Source organism: Triticum urartu, chromosome 7A (assembly GCF_056163025.1).
Source record: "Triticum urartu cultivar PI428250 chromosome 7A, HENAU_Tu73, whole genome shotgun sequence".
Classification (NCBI taxonomy): Eukaryota; Viridiplantae; Streptophyta; class Magnoliopsida; order Poales; family Poaceae; genus Triticum; species Triticum urartu.
The window spans coordinates 666,263,581-666,280,911 of record NC_141879.1 but is presented as its reverse complement, the minus strand read 5'-3'; the positions used below and the strand labels follow the sequence as shown (position 1 = coordinate 666,280,911).

Here is a 17,331-nt window from a genome sequence, read left to right as displayed (position 1 = left end):
GCCCCATGCCTCGGCCGCATTGGCCACTACCTCGGCAGAGACAACTGTTCGTTGCCCCGGAGCGCCCTAACGACGCAGGAGTATGCCGACAAGGAGCGGCGCCGGCGGGACAAGCGCAACCGGCGCGTCAATTGGAGTTTGCAGACTCCGACGTCTTGTTGGCACACATCACGGTAGACCTGGACCTGGCGTACATCTAGGCCTTGGACCGCTCCATGACGACGGTGAATATCGCCAAGTATGGCGAGGTGTGGTCTCTCAGCGAGATCGTCGCCGCCAACACCGCCTCCTCCAAGGCCTGCCGTCCCCCTCCCTCCACGTCCACGGCGTCGGTGGCCGTAGCTGCACTACACACGATGCAGGAGGAAGCGAAGAGGATCATTCGCGAGCGTCAGGCGGCTGCCGGGAAGCCCTGCCACGACGCCACCCCCTTTCGTCGCCAATATACTCCGACAACGGCTTCGGCGACGATGACGAAGGAGCCGCCAGCCAGCCCGGCATGGCCTACGAGGTCCAAGTATATGGTAGTGTAGGGTTAGGTTTTTACTAGTTGACTAGACGAAATATCGTCCGGTTTCACTTAAAATTATCCTAGTTTAAATAAATATTGTCTGTTTTGTTCAAGTTTGAATCATTTGTTTTCATTTTTGTTAAATTTTATTTGAAATGTAGCTAGACATATGCGGACACATGTGGAGCTCCTGGTAGGGCGAGGTTGGGCGCTTGCCCTACCTTGATTTTCTCTGATATTTTTACATACATATTTCTTTTGATCGAGCGCTAAAAAAACGAAGGAAAGTAGAAGCCAGCTGAGAAAACTCGAGGCGTCCCGTGCCATTGGGCAGAACCCACTTTATTGGGTTGTATCCTTCTGTAGTCTGTATGCTGCTGATCCGAACTCCACTATCCTGGCACATGTTATGTGGCTTTGGTCAAGGGCTATCATGGTTAGATCACTTCGACACAACCGATCAATTTTTTGAGCTGGAATGTCAGGGGCCTCAATTGCCCTGATAGGCGGTCGACAGTCAACGCCACTATCGCTTCCTCCTCTTGCCATGTTGTGTGCCTTCAAGAGACGAAGCTCGACAATATTGACCCATTCACAGCGGCCTTTTTGGGGGGCCATAGACTGCGCAGCTTTGCACAGCGTCCGGCAAATGGCACCAGGGGGGGTATCCTGCTCCTTTGGGATGATCTCTTGGTGGAATTGTCCAACATTACCGTTACTACCTTCTGCCTCTCGGCCATGATTCGGGTCCGTGACTCGGGCGTGAGCTTCAAGCTAACCACTGTCTACGGCCCTACCGATCACTCGCTCAAAGACGTGTTCTTTGCTGAGCTTGTTGGACAGAAGCCACCTGTGGGGGTGGCTTGGTTAGCCTCCGGGGATTTCAACCAGATTTACCGAGCTAGGGACAAGAACAAGCGGAACGTAAATTGCAACCGAATCAACCGGTTCCGGGCTTCTCTCCATGAGTGTGAGCTCAAAGAAATCCATCTCCAGAACAGGAGGTTCACCTGGAGCAATGAGAGGTCAAATCCTACCTTGTGCAAGCTGGACTCTTTCTTTTGCAATGCGGAGTGGGACACAACCTTTGATGATCACGTTCTCCATGCGCTATCTTCATCTCTCTCTGACCATTGCCCCCTTCTACTTGCCGAGGATAAGGGGCCGCGGAGGCCTAGGACCTTTAGATTCGAGATATTTTGGGCGTCTATGCCCGGATTCACCGAAGTGGTCCAAAAGGCCTGGGCAGAGCCAGTTGAGCACACCGACCCTTACATTCTGCTTTTCCACAAGCTAAAGAAGACGGCCATGCGGCTCTCGGAGTGGAGTAGACGCCTCTTCTCCAAGGCTAAGGTCCATCTTCACGCCGCCCTATTGGTTATCCTTCGCCTCGACATTGCCCAGGAGAGCGGGCTTCTCTCCCCTGAGGAGCGTGACCTTCGTGCTCGCCTTAAGAGAAGGGTGATAAGCTTGGCCGTGCTTGAGAAAGCATGCAAAAAGCAGTGTGCCCGAATCACTAACATCAAAGAAGGAGATGCCAACACCAAGTTCTTTCAACGTCGAGTCAACGCGCGGAGGAGAAAAAACCACATCCACCGCATCATGAACGATCAAGGGTGGGTAACCGAACACAAGGCTAAGGATAAGATAATTCATGACCACTTCTCGCATGTCATGAAAAGAGGAAGCGGGAGTACGACGGACTTCAATTGGGAGGAGCTCAATCTGGAGTCGCATGACCTGCACGAGCTTGATTCTCCCTTCACTGAGGAGGAGGTCCTCGAGGCAATAAATAGCATGCCTAGCGACAAGGCCCCGGGGCCGGATAGCTTCACCGGCCTGTTCTTCAAGAAGTGTTGGGCCATCGTCAAGCTCGACCTCATGGCGGTGATCCAGTGCTTCGACTCCCTACACACAACAAACCTCCACTGGCTCAACTCTGTGAATATTGTGTTGCTTCCCAAGAAGGATGGGGCGGAGAGCATCGTTGACTTCAGGCCTATTAGTCTCATTCATGCGGTCGCCAAGCTCATCGCCAAAGTGCTCTCTAGTAGGCTTGGACCGCACATGTCCGCCCTCGTCTCCAACGCCCAAAGTGCCTTCATCAAAACGCGGAGTATCCATGACAACTTCATGTCTGTTAGGAACCTTGCTCGCCGCCTGCACAAGAGCAAGACCCCTTCTCTCCTGTTCAAGCTGGATATTCGCAAGGCCTTTGACTCCGTCAAGTGGGAGTATTTGCTTGACCTCCTGCGGAGGCGTGCCTTCCCTAGCAAATTTCGGGAGTGGATTGCGGCTCTCCTTTGTTCCTCATCTTCGAGGGTTCTCTTGAATGGGGTGGCCGGCTCTCCCATCAAGCATGGCCAAGGGCTTCGGCAGGGGGACCCCATCTCTCCTCTCCTTTTTGTCATTGCCATTGACCCTTTGAAGCAAATCCTCGACACGGCAACTAGGAAAGGCCTTCTGCACAAGATCCATGGGAGAGGGGTCATCGTGCGTACCTCTCTTTACGCGGACGATGCGGCTGTGTTTGTTGCGCCCATCAAAAGGGATGTGGACAACCTGGCGGCCATTCTGAGGGGATTCGGGGACGTCACCGGTCTGTGCACTAACTTCCATAAGAGCTCAATGGTGCCCATTAGATGTGGCAACCTCGACTTGGTCCGCATAACCCATGGGCTGCCGGCTGTTAGGGCTGCCTTTCCGCTCCGTTATTTGGGGCTACCGCTGTCGATTTGGAAGCTGAAGCTTGCTGACTTTCAATTCTTAGTGGATAAAGTGACGAGTAGATTGACAACATATGAGGGCCAAAACATCACCACCATTGGACGCGCAGCGCTCGTCAAGTCGGTTCTCGCTTCCCAAGTCATCTACTTCATCACGCCGCTTGTCATACAAACCACCATCCTGCAAAACATTGACAAACTCGAGCGGGCATTCCTTTGGTCGGGATCGGATAAGACAACTGGGGCAAAGTGCAAGGTCAATTGGGACACTGTCAGTAGGCCGCTTGACTATGGTGGGCTTGGGGTCCTAAACACCTTCAAGTTCGCGCGGGCCTTGCGTCTGCGGTGGCCTTGGTATGAGTGGAAGGAGCCCACAAAGCTGTGGGTTGGAGGTGGGAACCCGTGTGATGAGGATGACCTAAATTTTTTCTACGCATGTACCACCATCACGGTTGGCAATGGTGCGCGGACACCTTTTTGGGACTCTCCTTGGCTTTTGGGTCGCAAGCCCAGAGACATTGCTCCGCTCATTTATGAGGCTTCCTCGCGGAAGCGCTGGAAGGTGCGGGAGGCTCTCAAGGAGAGCGCGTGGATTCTCAAAATCAGGCCACCTACACCGGCCTTCATGGAGCATGTTTCACAATTCTTCACCCTATGGACGCTGCTCCAAGAGGTCCACCTTGATGAGCTTGCCGACGATGACATCCTTTGGAAGCACACGACTTCCGGGAACTACTCCGCGGCCTCCGCGTACAGGGTGCAGTTTTTGGGCTTGGTCCTCTCCCCAATGGACCAAATGGTTTGGAAGGTTTGGGCCCCTCCAAAAGTCAAGTTCTTTGCTTGGCTCACGCTTCAAGATAGGATCTGGACTACAGACAGATTGCAGAGGCGAGGCTGGCCAAACTGTGGCCCTTGTCCCTTGTGCAGAGGGGTGCAGGAATGCGGTCCCCATCTATTCTTCAGATGCCGCTTCACCCTCAGGCTCTGGAACGTGGTGATTCAGAAGCTCTGCATCCACGACGTGGACACGTCCGCATGGCACTTGTACGACTCCATCAAGGAATGGTGGGCGAGTTTGAGCGCCGAGGGCACCGCCAACCGAAAAGCGAAGGCTTCGATAACCATGTTGGTTTCATGGGTGATCTGGAATGAGCGTAATGCAAGGGTCTTTAGACACAAGAGTGCCCCTCCGCATGTTTTGCTAAACAATGTGATCGAAGAGTCTAACCTTTGGGTTAAAGCCGGGGCGAAAAAACTAGGGTCTTTCTTATTGCGAGAGTAATTGCCATGCCGTTTCTTGGCACTGTGTTGTAACAAACTCTTTTTCCTCCTTATTTAATATATGAGGCAAATCTTTTGCCTCCGTTTCAAAAAAAAAAACTTTATTGGGCTGTAGCTGTACACAGGTCCTCCGAAATCAGTCGATCCAGTCCAGAGGAGGTTTTTGGGAGAGCTCCTATTTTGTGGGGGGGGGGGGGGGGGGGGGCTTATTTGCCCAAATACACGGCACGTCGCACTAGGGGAGCTGATTGGGCCGGCCCATTCAGTGCACTGCGAATACGAGTGCAAAAAATCGTAAAAAGGGTAGCGCGAGGTGGCTAGGACTACCACAGGACTGCCTGCTTGCGCTAGCTCGGTGCTAGCCACTGCCATAGAATAGACCTCCCGATTGAAATACATCGGAACTCTAAAAGAAACTAAGTACAGTTCCGGACTTAACACTGTCTGACAAAATTCCGATTTTGTTTTCAACTTTTGAGTAATTTTTTGAACGTACGATTTTATTCACAAATGCAAACAAAATTTATGAAAACAAACAAATTTTGAATTTCGGAAACATTTTTCGAAAACATGAACATTTTTGAAAATGGTGAACAATTTTTTAAAACACGAACATTTTTTGAATCTTGAAAACAAATTTTGAAACGGAGAAAAATTTTGGAAGCGCGAACAATTTTTTAAAGCATGAACATTTGTTTAATCTTGAAAACAAATTTTGAAACGTAGAACAACTTTAAAAAATCCTGAACAAATTTGGAAGCGCAAACATGTTTTGAATACGTATTTTTTTTTAAATCTGGTATATTTTTTGAGTTTCGAAAGTTTGAACTTTTTTGTCTAACGAGAACATTTTTTCAATTTTGAGAACATTTTTTCAAAAACTGAATATTTTTTGGAAACCCTAAAAAAGTTGAATTTTTTGAATTTGTTTTGAGAAAAAGAAATTAAAAACCAAAGAAAGAAAAAAACAGAAAAACCGAAAAAGGGAACAGAAATAACTAAAAATAAAAAGAAGACGAAAAAATAAAAATAAAAACCTGAAAACCTTGTTCAAGAACCTTCTAGAAGGTTCCAAAAACAAGCCAGGAACCATCCAGAAGGATCCCCAAACCGGAAAATGATTCCACATAAAAAAGAGCTAACTGGGCTGGCCCATTTGCTATCGAACATGTGCGGTAGGTCAACAACTTGCGGCAGAATGCGGCGAGCGCTCCTCTTCGGCGCCCTCAGCGCCCGCTAAGTAGTTGGCGCTCGAAGGAGCGCGGTAGTGGGCCGGCCCAGTATTGCTCGCACCAGATGCTCAAAAACAAACGTTAAAAAATGTTGCAGCGGGTGGGACTCAAACTTGCACGCAAGTGGTGACGGACATGGCGCTTCTACCACTACACTAGGATGGTTTGTTGTGTTATATGCAAGAAAACAGTCCTATTTGACCAGGTTTGAGCCCCAGAACAAAAATATTTCGAAAAGGGGAGGAAAAATTGAACAAGAATTCACGAATTTTAAAATAGTTCGTCGATTCTGACAAAATGTCACGGTTTTCTAAGAAATTTTCACAAAAAGATCATCAATTTTTCAAAAAAGTTCACCAGATTTTGAAAAGGTTCATCCATTTTGAGAAAAAAAATCACAAATTTCAAAAAAGTTCACCGGATTTTGAAAAGTTCATCGATTTTGATTAAAAAAGTTATCGGATTTGAAAAAAGTTCATCGATTTTGATAAAAGAGTCAATGAATTTGGAAAAAGTTCACCAGATTTTAAGAAAAAGGTCACAGACTTAAAACAAGTTCATCAGTTTTTGTAAAAAGTTCATCGATTTTGGAAAAAGTTCACAAATTTTGAAAAAAGTTCATCAATGTTGAAAAAAAGTTCACCAAAAATTGAAGAAAGTTCATTGATTTTGAAAAAGAGTTCACAGATTTAGGAAAAGTTCACGTATTTGAAATAATGTTCATCAATTTTGAAAAAAGTTCACAAATCCGAAAAATTTCACCAATTTTGAAAAAAGTTCATGGATTTTGTCAAAAATTATGAATTGAATAAAGGAAAAGGAAAAGAAAAGCGAAAAAAGGAAAAAGGAAAAAAAATGAAAAAACAGAAAAACCGAAAGAAAAAAGAAAGTAAAAATAGAAGAAAAGGGAAAAGTTTTGAAAAAAGTTCATGGATTTTGTCAAAAATTATGAATTGAATAAAGGAAAAGGAAAAGAAAAGCGAAAAAAGGAAAAAGGAAAAAAAATGAAAAAACAGAAAAACCGAAAGAAAAAAGAAAGTAAAAATAGAAGAAAAGGGAAAAGTCATCACGAAAGGGCGTTGTGGTCGGGTTGTTAGTGGAGTTTGTCGAGACCAAGCGGTCCCTAGTTCGACTCATCACACGCCTGTTTTTGCAGATTTCGCAGTTTTAACCGAAAAAAGAGATAAAACGGGCCGGCCCAGCTCGGAGTAGGGGTGTGCGCCGGTTTGCGATTAACACAGTAACGGGCGCAGCGGGCGCCGAATAGGAACCAGCGAATGCGGCGAATAGGGTTTTCCCGGACGCGTCGGGCAAACGGGCCGGCCAATAACCAGGCAACGAGCGATAGTAAAAATGACTCCAAAAAGAAATGCGCACACAACAGTGTCGAACACGCGACCTCATGCTTACTAGCAGCCACGCCAACAATCTGACCTAGCTCCTGAGTATGTCCAATTGCAGTGCAAATTTTAAAGTACAATGTACAACGACAAATCTCTTTTTTCCTTCAAAATTTCCAACAATTCTTGCAAACAAATGTGAACGGTTTTCCATAAATATATTTGAAAATCGTGAATAAATATCGAAATTCGAACAAACATTTAAAACCTGAACAATTATTGAAAACATGACAACTATTTCGAAATTCCAAATTTTTATTGATTTTTTATATACGTTATTTTTTGTAAAATATATATTGAACATTTTTTTATATATGCTGAACAATTTCGAAATAGAAATTGAACATTTTTGTGATATACGCTAAACAATACTTAAATACATGTTGAAAAATTTCTAAAATATATATTGAACGTTTTTTTACTATGCGCTGAACAATTTTTAAATGCACATTTAACATTTTGTGATATGCATTGAACAATATTAAATTTACATTAAACTGTTTTGTATAAAAATGTGTTTTGGAATTCATATCTTTGTTCTAATGATCGAACACAAATTTGAAAAGAAAATAAAGGAAAAGGAACATAAAAGAAACAAAAAAAAGAAATATAAACAGAAAAAACAGCGATGCGTACCTGGGCCGGCCCAACTCGGAGCGCCTTCAGCAAAGCCCCGACGTTTGGGCGCTCATGAGCGTCAAATAGGATCCACCGTTTTTAGTTAGTCATCGATCTTGTCCTCCGCATCGCTCGAACCCTACCCAACGGCTAGCACGAGCGCGCGGGGGCGATAGCGAGGAGGAGTGGTGCGCAGGCCGGCGACCAGCAGAAGTGGACATGCGTCACACAGCAGCGACGGCGCATTCGGCGGCAAGCAATCCTTGGCCTCGGCGTGTGAGGTGCCGATGTTGTCGGTTTGCCGGTGAAGAGAAAAGGAAAAGATGGACAGTAAGAGAAAAGGGCTAGCAAAGACAAAAAATTGAATTTTTTCTTTTTTGAAAATCTACAATGTAGTGATCTCAAAAACATTCTTCGTGTGATGAATTGCATATTTAACAAGCTAGCTTGAAGCAGCTGGTAATCATAGTAGCTTCAATCAAGCACCCCATAAAAGTGATAACGCTATGAGACTATCCACCCACAGTGGGAGTAACATATGTAGAAATATCACAATATCTAGATAAAATAGATGATGTGGCAAGCAATAAATGAAGAAAAAGAGGAAAGTGGTAGCATAGCTAGTTACTGCATGTTGCATTTAACATAGCTATTTACTACTCCCTCCTTTCCGGTTATAAGGCTCAATTCAAAAATCTCACCAACCAAGGTAGATGGTCAATGGTGGAATACTTTTTGTAGTTTGCAAAAGCACCCAATTAATGCTCTTGTTTTCCTCAAAAAAGTGTGTTTACCAATGCATTAATTGCAATGCATGCATGCATAAATTACATGCATTGGTCAATTTTCTCCTAATATTTGCATGCAATGATTTAATGCATCTTGAAATCTGAACATGTGATGAGAAACAACTAAATTGAGCCTTATAAAATAGAAAAACTAAAATTTTAAGATAAAGCCCTATAAACCGAAAAGGAGGAAGTAGTAGTATGAGTAACATCACACATATCAAGACAAGATGAGTCTATAGCCTAATAAATGAAATGTTGCTTGTTACCACACATATGTTACTCTCATTGTAGAGGTAGTAACATAAACTAGTAATATAAGCATATATTACTAGTCTATTGTATTACCCATTGTGGATAGTCTGAGACAGTCTGCTCACTAAAAGAAGGACAGGGCACTGCAGGGTCTTCTGGACACCATTAAAGCTTTCATTATAGGCATGTTTTTGGGTTGTTTTTATTTTAAAAAGATTGCACTTCCATTGCATTTGGTTATTACATTTAGGATTGTATAAAAGTATTTGCGTTCATTTTAGTGTGTATGGATTATCTTGGTCTTGCATTATATCTTTTTCTGCTTCACACCACAAAGAAAAAAAATTGTCCTCCACCACTGTATGTGGATAGCTTTGGATGGTCGCCTCCCATATTCTTGTCCGCGGATTGGTCCCCTGTTCGCAGACGGATGCAGGAACAAATTTACGGGCCAGTGTTGGAGATGCCTTTATGACAAGGTTTATTTCCGTTTTCTTATACCTCTCGCGTGTGTGTGTGGCTTTTGGTTTTATAAAATAATAATAACATCGTGTGCGTGGCGTTTCCTCCAGACCTCCATTTCTCAATCTTTTATAAACTCCGTGTGCGTGGCGTTTTATTGTGACATCTTTTTTTTGTTCCGACTGAGATGAACGGAACGGAACGGAACGCGTGCAGTTTTTTTTTGAACATAAACACGTACAGCTTATTTTTTTGTGAGAGCAAGCATAAAGCTTTATTACGCAATAGTTGCTCCTGTAGCTGACGCTGTAAACACGTACAGTTTTTTAGCAACATGGAACACGTAGTTGAACCGCACGGCACTTGCCCCCACAACGAACGGGCACATGAACCGCACGGAAGCCCAGCACGCACGCACGCACGCACGACACGACCCACGCGCCGCGCGTACGGTTGGTTTGCGCCGAGCCCACCGCACCCCACGAACCAATGCCCAGCGCCGCATCGGGCCTCGCTCCGTCCGTCCCACGACCCAACCCAACCGCCGCCCGCCCGCCCCGCTCCCCTCCTCCATCGCGCGGGAAGGAAGCCTATTAAAAAACCTCCGCCGAATCCCCGCCGCCTCCTTCCTCGGCAAGCCTCCCCCCTTCCCCTTCCCCTCCCATATACCTCCGCCTCCCGCCTCCCCTCCCACCCAATCCACCCCCACCTCCACCCCACCCACCCGATGCGCCGCCGGCCCGCGCGCGCCAGGGCCGCCATCGCGCCCGCCCCCGCCCCGCACTCGCCGCCGGCGGCGATGGACGGCCTGCTGAGCACGCCGGCGCCCTCCCCGTCCACCTCCGTCTCCCTCGGCCTCGGCTCCCCCGCCGCCGACGACGGGTCCCTCAAGTCCCCCGCCGTCGAGGCGCCCCGCCGCAGCCTGCGCCTGGCCGGCGCCGCCAGCCCGGGCACCCCCGCGGCGGCCTCCTCCGACCGGGACGCCGCTTCGTCGGGCGCTCGCGGGAGGAGGAGGGGGAGGCCTCGTGCTTCCGCCGTTGCTGCGGCTGCTTCCCTGGAGGCTGGGGAGTCGGGGAGCGATGGCGGCGGCGGCGACGAGGCTATGGCTTCGGGCGGCAGCGGCGGCGGCTCCAGTGCTCAGGGGACGCGCAGGAGCTTGCGGTCAGGGTCTCGGCTCGGGAAGCGGCCCGTGGAGCCAGACGTTCACGCAGAGATGGCGCTCGGACCGGATGGAGGAGGGTCCGGGTCTGGAGACAAGGTGCACGACGAAATGCTGCACCAGGACGCCGAGGGCACGGCGAAGCGGCGCAAGGGCGTGTCGGCTCGGCTGGCCGACTACGTGGCTGATTCAGAGAGCGACAGCGATGATGACTTTGTGCTGCCGGTGAAAGGGAGTGCGAGCACGATGGCCGGACCGGCGGCCGATTACGTGCCTGATTCGGAGAGCGACAGGGAGGATTTTGTGCTGCCGGGGGATCATGGCATGAAGGTACCGGCAAACTTGTTTGCTCCTTTTAACCTGACTGAACCGAATGTGGTGGCTATGGGTTCGCATATGACCAGCCAGGGGAGTGGTGGTTCTGTGAGGACTCGTAGAGGGGGAATTGGACAAGTTAATGACAGGAATGAACAGCTCTTCAGTGAGGAGTCTATGCTCATGCATGATTCGGCAGAGAAGGCAGCTGCGGATATGGATTTCAGTGAGGAGGTTCTCAGGCATGAGTCTGGAAATATAGGTGAAGGAAACACAAAGCTGGTTCTTGGGAACAACGATTCTGGTGCTGCTGTCAGTGTGGGTATTCCATCTGGTACCAGGACCAGGAAGTTCAGTCGTGATGATAAAGGAAAGGGGAAGATGGTTGTGGAAGAGGTTTTATTGCCCCAGAAGTTAAGTGATGATGAGATGGATTGGCAACCTGTGGTTTTAGAGGAGAATCAGAGCGTCTCAGGAGCAGCTGATGCTGATGTGGAGCCGCTTTGGAGGCAAGCGGCAAGAGAGAGAGCTATTAAGCTGGCACCAAAATTTGCATTCTTCAAAGCAGATGAAGATGTACATAGTGATGAAGATGATGAAGAAGAGTTAGAGCCTGCGGCTGATGCTCAGGATTGGCCAGGTCCATATTCTACTGCATTGAGGATCATGGATGATAGAGATGCCAAATTGAGAGCCAGGGAGTTGGGTCCGTCGTCTAAACTAGCTAATGATGCTGATAATGTCATTCTGTGGACACCTTTGAAAAACAAGAAAGCTCCGCTGCGACCTGTCCCATCACTTGCAAGCTTATGCATGCAAACTCTTGCAAGCCATGCTGAAGGTATTGAATCACTTGGAGGCATACCTGAGGACCTAAAACATAAACTTCTCACGGAACTGTGCCGTTCTAGGAAGATGAATACCCATCTTCTTACTGAAATCTTGTGTGACAATCCTGTGGCACTGCAGCTTAGGGAGTGTTCCTGGTTGAATGAGGATGACTTTGAGGCTGTTTTTGGTAAATGCATGACTGAATCCTTAGAGGTACTGCTTTTCACTTATGCAATTCATGTTTCATGATCACATCATCTACTGCTTTCGCTGAACATATGAGTTTGTTATTGAGAAACTAAGATATCATTGCTTCTGTTGATTATGAGTGTTTGACCAGCAGACTTTGCTGCCCTGTTTTTGGGCAAGTCATCTTTCAAGGACTTATTTTCTCTTTTCTTTTCTTTCCTTTTGTGAAGGTTCTGCAGCTTGACTTATCTGGGCGATGCATGCCTGACTATATTTTGCCTACTACCTTGGCAAAGGTTCCAAATTGCATGCCATTATTAAGAAAAATATCTCTGATGGGAAATTACCGTCTTTCTGATAATGGGTTAGACAAACTCATCTCAGCAGCACCTTCTCTGAGTTCGCTAAATTTAAGCGAGTGTTCTCTTCTCACATCAACTGGAATTGAGAATCTTGCTAATAGGCTGCAATCTGTATTGAGAGAACTATATATTAATGACTGCCTAAATGTGGATGCCATGATGATTCTTCCTGCTCTAAAGAAAATTAAACAACTGGAGGTTTTATCAATGTCTGGCATACAGTCTGTCTGTGACAAGTTTGTGAATGAGCTCATTCCTATACATGGCCCTAATATAAGGGAGTTAGCGTTTGCTGGTTGCCTGTAAGTATCCCTACTTACAGCTGTAGTTTCTTCAGTGTATATTATATCTTGTAGTTCTCTTAGAAGATTACAGTTTTCTACTTTACCTATTTGCCTTTTACTTCAATGCAGGAGCATTTTTTCCGTAGAATTTCATTCTATAACTGAAGTCATTAGTTGAAAGTTGTTACTGAATTAGGAAGCCTGTTATAATATATTTTGTTATGAAAACTATCAAACATCACTGGTCATATCATAGATTTTCCATGATATGAGACAGAAGCTGAAAGTGCAGCATGATTTTCCATGCTACTAATGGCATTGGTACCTTACTTTCATCTTGTCTTTCAGATTAGATCCTTAGTATTAATTCAGTTATAGATGGAGTCACTGGTCATTTGCGCCTTTGTTCTTCATATCCAGGAGGAGATTATAATATTCTTCTGGAACAAACTAGGTTTCTACTGCCGCAAAGATGGCTGGACCTGTAGGGGATTGTGTAGTAGGTTAGAGAGGATGAACAATGGCATAAATGGATTGCTAAAATTCTTTTTTCTTGATTGATAACTATTCTCTTGTTCATTGACCCTCCTAACTCTAATCTTGCAAAACCCAATCCGATCTCTTTCCTGTTTAAATGCCTCCCCTATCTATCTAAATAATATTGCATATCTATATCCTATATTGTGGAGTAAGTTAAGGAGCCCCCTGTGCTATATGCTAACCAATCGTGTCCTTCATGGTCGCTTGCAACCATAATGTGTCCACTTACCAGTAATTATGACGAGTCAGGTTTTTTAAGTTATGTGGTGGGCCTTGGAGAAACACAAAGTCCCAGCAAAGTACATTACCCTCATCAAGGACATGTACGATAATGTTGTGACAAGTGTTCGAACAAGTGATGTCGACACCGATGACTTCCCGATTAAGATAGGACTGCATCAGGGGTCAGCTTTGAGCCCTTATCTTTTTGCATTGGTGATGGATGAGGTCACAAGGGATATACAAGGAGATATCCCATGGTGTATGCTCTTTGCGGATGATGTGGTGCTAGTTGACGATAGTCGGACGGGGGTAAATAGGAAGTTAGAGTTATGGAGACAAACCTTGGAATCGAAAGGGTTTAGGCTTAGTAGAACTAAAACCGAGTACATGATGTGCGCTTTCAGTACTACTAGGTGTGAGGAGGAGGAGGTTAGCCTTGATGGCCAGGTGGTACCTCGGAAGGACACCTTTCGGTATTTGGGGTCAATGTTGCAGGAGGATGGGGGTATTGATGAAGATGTGAACCATCGAATCAAAGCCGGATGGATGAAGTGGCGCCAAGCTTCTGGCATTCTCTGTGACAAGAGAGTGCCACAAAAGCTAAAAGGCAAGTTCTACAGGCCGGCGGTTTGATCCGCAATGTTGTATGGCGCGGAGTGTTGGCCGACTAAAAGGCGACATGTTCAACAGTTAGGTGTGGCGGAGATGCGTATGTTGAGATGGATTTGTGGCCACACGAGGAAGGATTGAGTCCGGAATGATGATATATGAGATAGAGTTGGGGTAGCACCAATTGAGGAGAAGCTTGTCCAACATCGTCTGAGATGGTTTGGGCATATTCAGCGCAGGCCTCCAGAAGCTCCAGTGCATAGCGGACGGCTAAAGCGTGCGGAGAATGTCAAGAGAGGGCGGGGTAGACCGAATTTGACATGGGAGGAGTCCGTTAAGAGAGACCTGAAGGATTGGAGTATCACCAAAGAGCTAGCTATGGACAGGGGTGCGTGGAAGCTTGCTATCCATGTGCCAGAGCCATGAGTTGGTTCCGAGATCTTATGGGTTTCACCTCTAGCCTACCCCAACTTGTTTGGGACTAAAGGCTTTGTTGTTGTTGTTGTTGTTGCAGGTTTTTTAAGTTAACTATGACATGTTTATTATGCATATAAAGAGAAGTGATATGAGGGTACATTCTGACTTTTTTTTTGTCATTGCGCTGTCTAATTTGCAGGAAACTGACCTCATCCTCCATTAAGACTATTGGGGTGAACTGCCCCCAGTTATCATCTTTAGATATACGAAACTTGAGTAGGTTGCGTGACTCAGCAACGAGACATCTTCGTGATGGCTGTCGTTTTATAAAGAAATTAAAGCTTCAAAAGAATACATTCAGGTATTCCCATTTTTCCATTCATATTCATGTTTATATCTGCTGAAATTTTGCATATGAAGGCTCTCAAAATTTTGTGGTGTATATAATAATTGAATATGAACTAGCTTTCCCTTTCAATTAGCAATCTATCAATGATTTTCAGTAAGCTAATTTACACATGGGGTTATTTGTAGATTTGTAGAAGTGCCAATATGGTTTGGTCTGACTTTAATGAGTGTTTTTAATGACGTCAACTGATTTGAGAAGTGAATTCATGATTCTTACTCCACTACTTGTCAAGGTCTTATGTGCTGCTGGATGGCATGTGTAGGCAACCTGTTTGGTGGTCATGATGGCCTGTTTCAATAGATTACATTGCTACTTTTTATTTTAGGATTAGGATGTTGGAAACACCAAAATGTAAAATTCAAAGAGATAAGAAAAGCAAACACACCACTAGGACTCTTGACTGGTTTCCTGTTTCCCAAAAGTTCTCGACATTCAAACCAGAAGAAAAGGATTCATACTTTAGTTATGTGTACAAGATACCATCCCCTGACCATTTCATATTCACACATTATTATTCTCCTGGGATTTTTGCTGTCTCAACCAATGCATCAGCACAGCTTAACACTTATGAATATTTAACATGGTTTCCATTTTTATGATGCTTCAGTTTATGAATATATTGTTTTTCGTAGTCTTCTTTTGTATTGATCTGCACATGATTTTTGTGTAAATGATATCGTGCAAAAAATCTTCCTCATGCTGCAATGAACCTAATCAATTTTGCAGTGATGAAGCACTGTCTCAGTTTTTGGAAGAATCTGGAGGATGTCTAACTGAGTTGAGCCTAAACAACATTGAGAAGGTACTTTGTCCATGCTCCTTTTGTCTGCTCGGATGTGTGTTTCTCATTGATATGAAACCTTCAAATCATAACTCTATCATCTAGTGTATGCACCTGTATCCATGACATCGTACTTGAAATAAGATTATGCTAGCTGGTGCACTGTTATTAAAATCTATGTTTGATGATCCATAAAATTTCAAGGTAGTCATGAAATAAATAGACAATAGATATTTTATAAGTTGTAGTACTAATCCTCTATTGAGCAAACACACTTTCACATTATACTCCAACTCGCGCATGCTGACATATAAGAGTATACAACACATACATAAGTCATGCAAACTGTTCTGACAAACATCAAACTCCTATATCATGGAACATAGAACCCCCTTACACAGAGGACACCAATCCCTGAGGCCTCCGCCTTGTTTAGATCTAATACTGATGTGGAACAGAAAATGCATCTTGCCTTTGGCCTCACATTTACTGTACTGTTACTGTCTACTTTGTTTCACTGTATTTTTGCGATGCTTCTTGGTTGTTTCGTATGTGACCAACTTTTATGCACATTTTAATCTATATAATTTATTGCTCTTACTTTAGGCTGGAAACCTTACTGCACGGTCGATTGCTCTCAAGTGCTCCGTACGCTTGGAGGTTCTGGATGTTTCCTTCTGCCGTGGTCTGACCAATGAAGCTTTGGGGCTGATTGTTGACAGTTGCTCATCGTTGAGAACTCTCAAGCTATTTGGGTGTACCCAGGTATGCTGATAGGCGTATGTATGAAGTATTACTCCCTCTATAAAGTAATTTAAGAGCGTTTAGAGATCACTACTTAACTGATCTGTGATCTAAACGCTCTAATAATTCTTTACAGAGGGAGTAGTTATCAACATATAATGTGAGACATTTTTGCTGGCCCATTCTTCTCATGAAAACAGCTTTGTAGAGAGCAACATCATGAACTTCTATAATTCATAGCTGTTTGATAGCATCAGTTGTTTGAGACTTCATTTCGTGGGACCATACTCAGTGTGTGAATCATTTGATTGCAGATCACGGATATTTTCCTCAAGGGCCACTCGAACTCATTGGTTAAAATAATTGGGATAGAAGGGAGCATACTGGAGCAATTGGGTGGTTATTAGTCACCCCAGAATGATTCTACATTTGCCTGACCACTCAGCGGTCCAGCTTGGGCTGGGAAACTCTTCTAGAACCTACCTTGCTGATGATACCAGCTAGATATCTAGAACTTTTTCAGTTAGATTTATAGTAGCATTTTGCTATTAGGTGCATGACACTGATCATATGGATGCGTCTAGAACTTTGTTATATGATTCATGATGGAAGTGTTATTTTGGCTATTAGGTGATGCGTCTAGAACTTTGTTATATGATTCATGATGGAAGTGTTATTTTGGCTATTAGGTGCATAACTGATCATATGATTCATGATGGAAGTGTCATTTTGGCTTTGAACTTTGTCACACATATGGATGTTGTCTGGAATTTTGTTATATGCATGTTGGTTATGCAGCTTATCCTATATGATGTGATCTTATGTTTACATCTGAAACCATCAATTTTGTTATACTGCACACATTGCAAATGGGCCTGTGCGCAATGTGGTATACTGTGCACACAGTTGACCAATGAAATTGTGCACACGAAAATAGAAGGCGTGGCCTATATACAGGGGTATTTCTCCTACACCGTCCATGCCATGACAATTTCTCCCCAATAGACATCGTGCATTGATGCTCACACGGCCTTCGTCTAGGAGATCCATATGATGACCATCTGGCTAGAAGTGGTGACAATGCAAGAAGTGAGATTGTGCAATTGATGGAAGTAAATTCAAGTCGACTAGCAATACACAAATGTACGAGCTAGTGATGCAGAATTTCCATACAAATTTCTGATGCATCCTATTCC

The 17,331-nt window shown here is 45.0% G+C and overlaps 1 protein-coding gene across 1 annotated transcript; it reads left to right on the top strand.

Moving 5' to 3' along the window:
• Positions 1-9,975: 9,975 nt before the first annotated feature.
• LOC125522425 (uncharacterized) lies at positions 9,976-16,887 on the top strand. Its single transcript, XM_048687490.2, has 6 exons — positions 9,976-11,791; positions 11,998-12,431; positions 14,401-14,562; positions 15,337-15,412; positions 15,998-16,156; positions 16,450-16,887. The coding sequence occupies exons 1-6, from the start codon at positions 10,001-10,003 to the stop codon at positions 16,540-16,542; spliced, it is 2,715 nt and encodes a 904-aa protein (XP_048543447.2). The 5' UTR covers positions 9,976-10,000; the 3' UTR covers positions 16,543-16,887.
• Positions 16,888-17,331: the final 444 nt, after the last annotated feature.

Coding starts and splice junctions, on each gene's coding strand:
- LOC125522425 (XM_048687490.2), top strand. CDS start 10,001: ATGCGCCGCCGGCCCGCGCGCGCCAGGGCCGCCATCGCGCCCGCCCCC. Junction 11,792..11,997: donor GCATGACTGAATCCTTAGAG/GTACTGCTTTTC, acceptor CCTTTTGTGAAG/GTTCTGCAGCTTGACTTATC. Junction 14,563..15,336: donor CTTCAAAAGAATACATTCAG/GTATTCCCATTT, acceptor TCAATTTTGCAG/TGATGAAGCACTGTCTCAGT.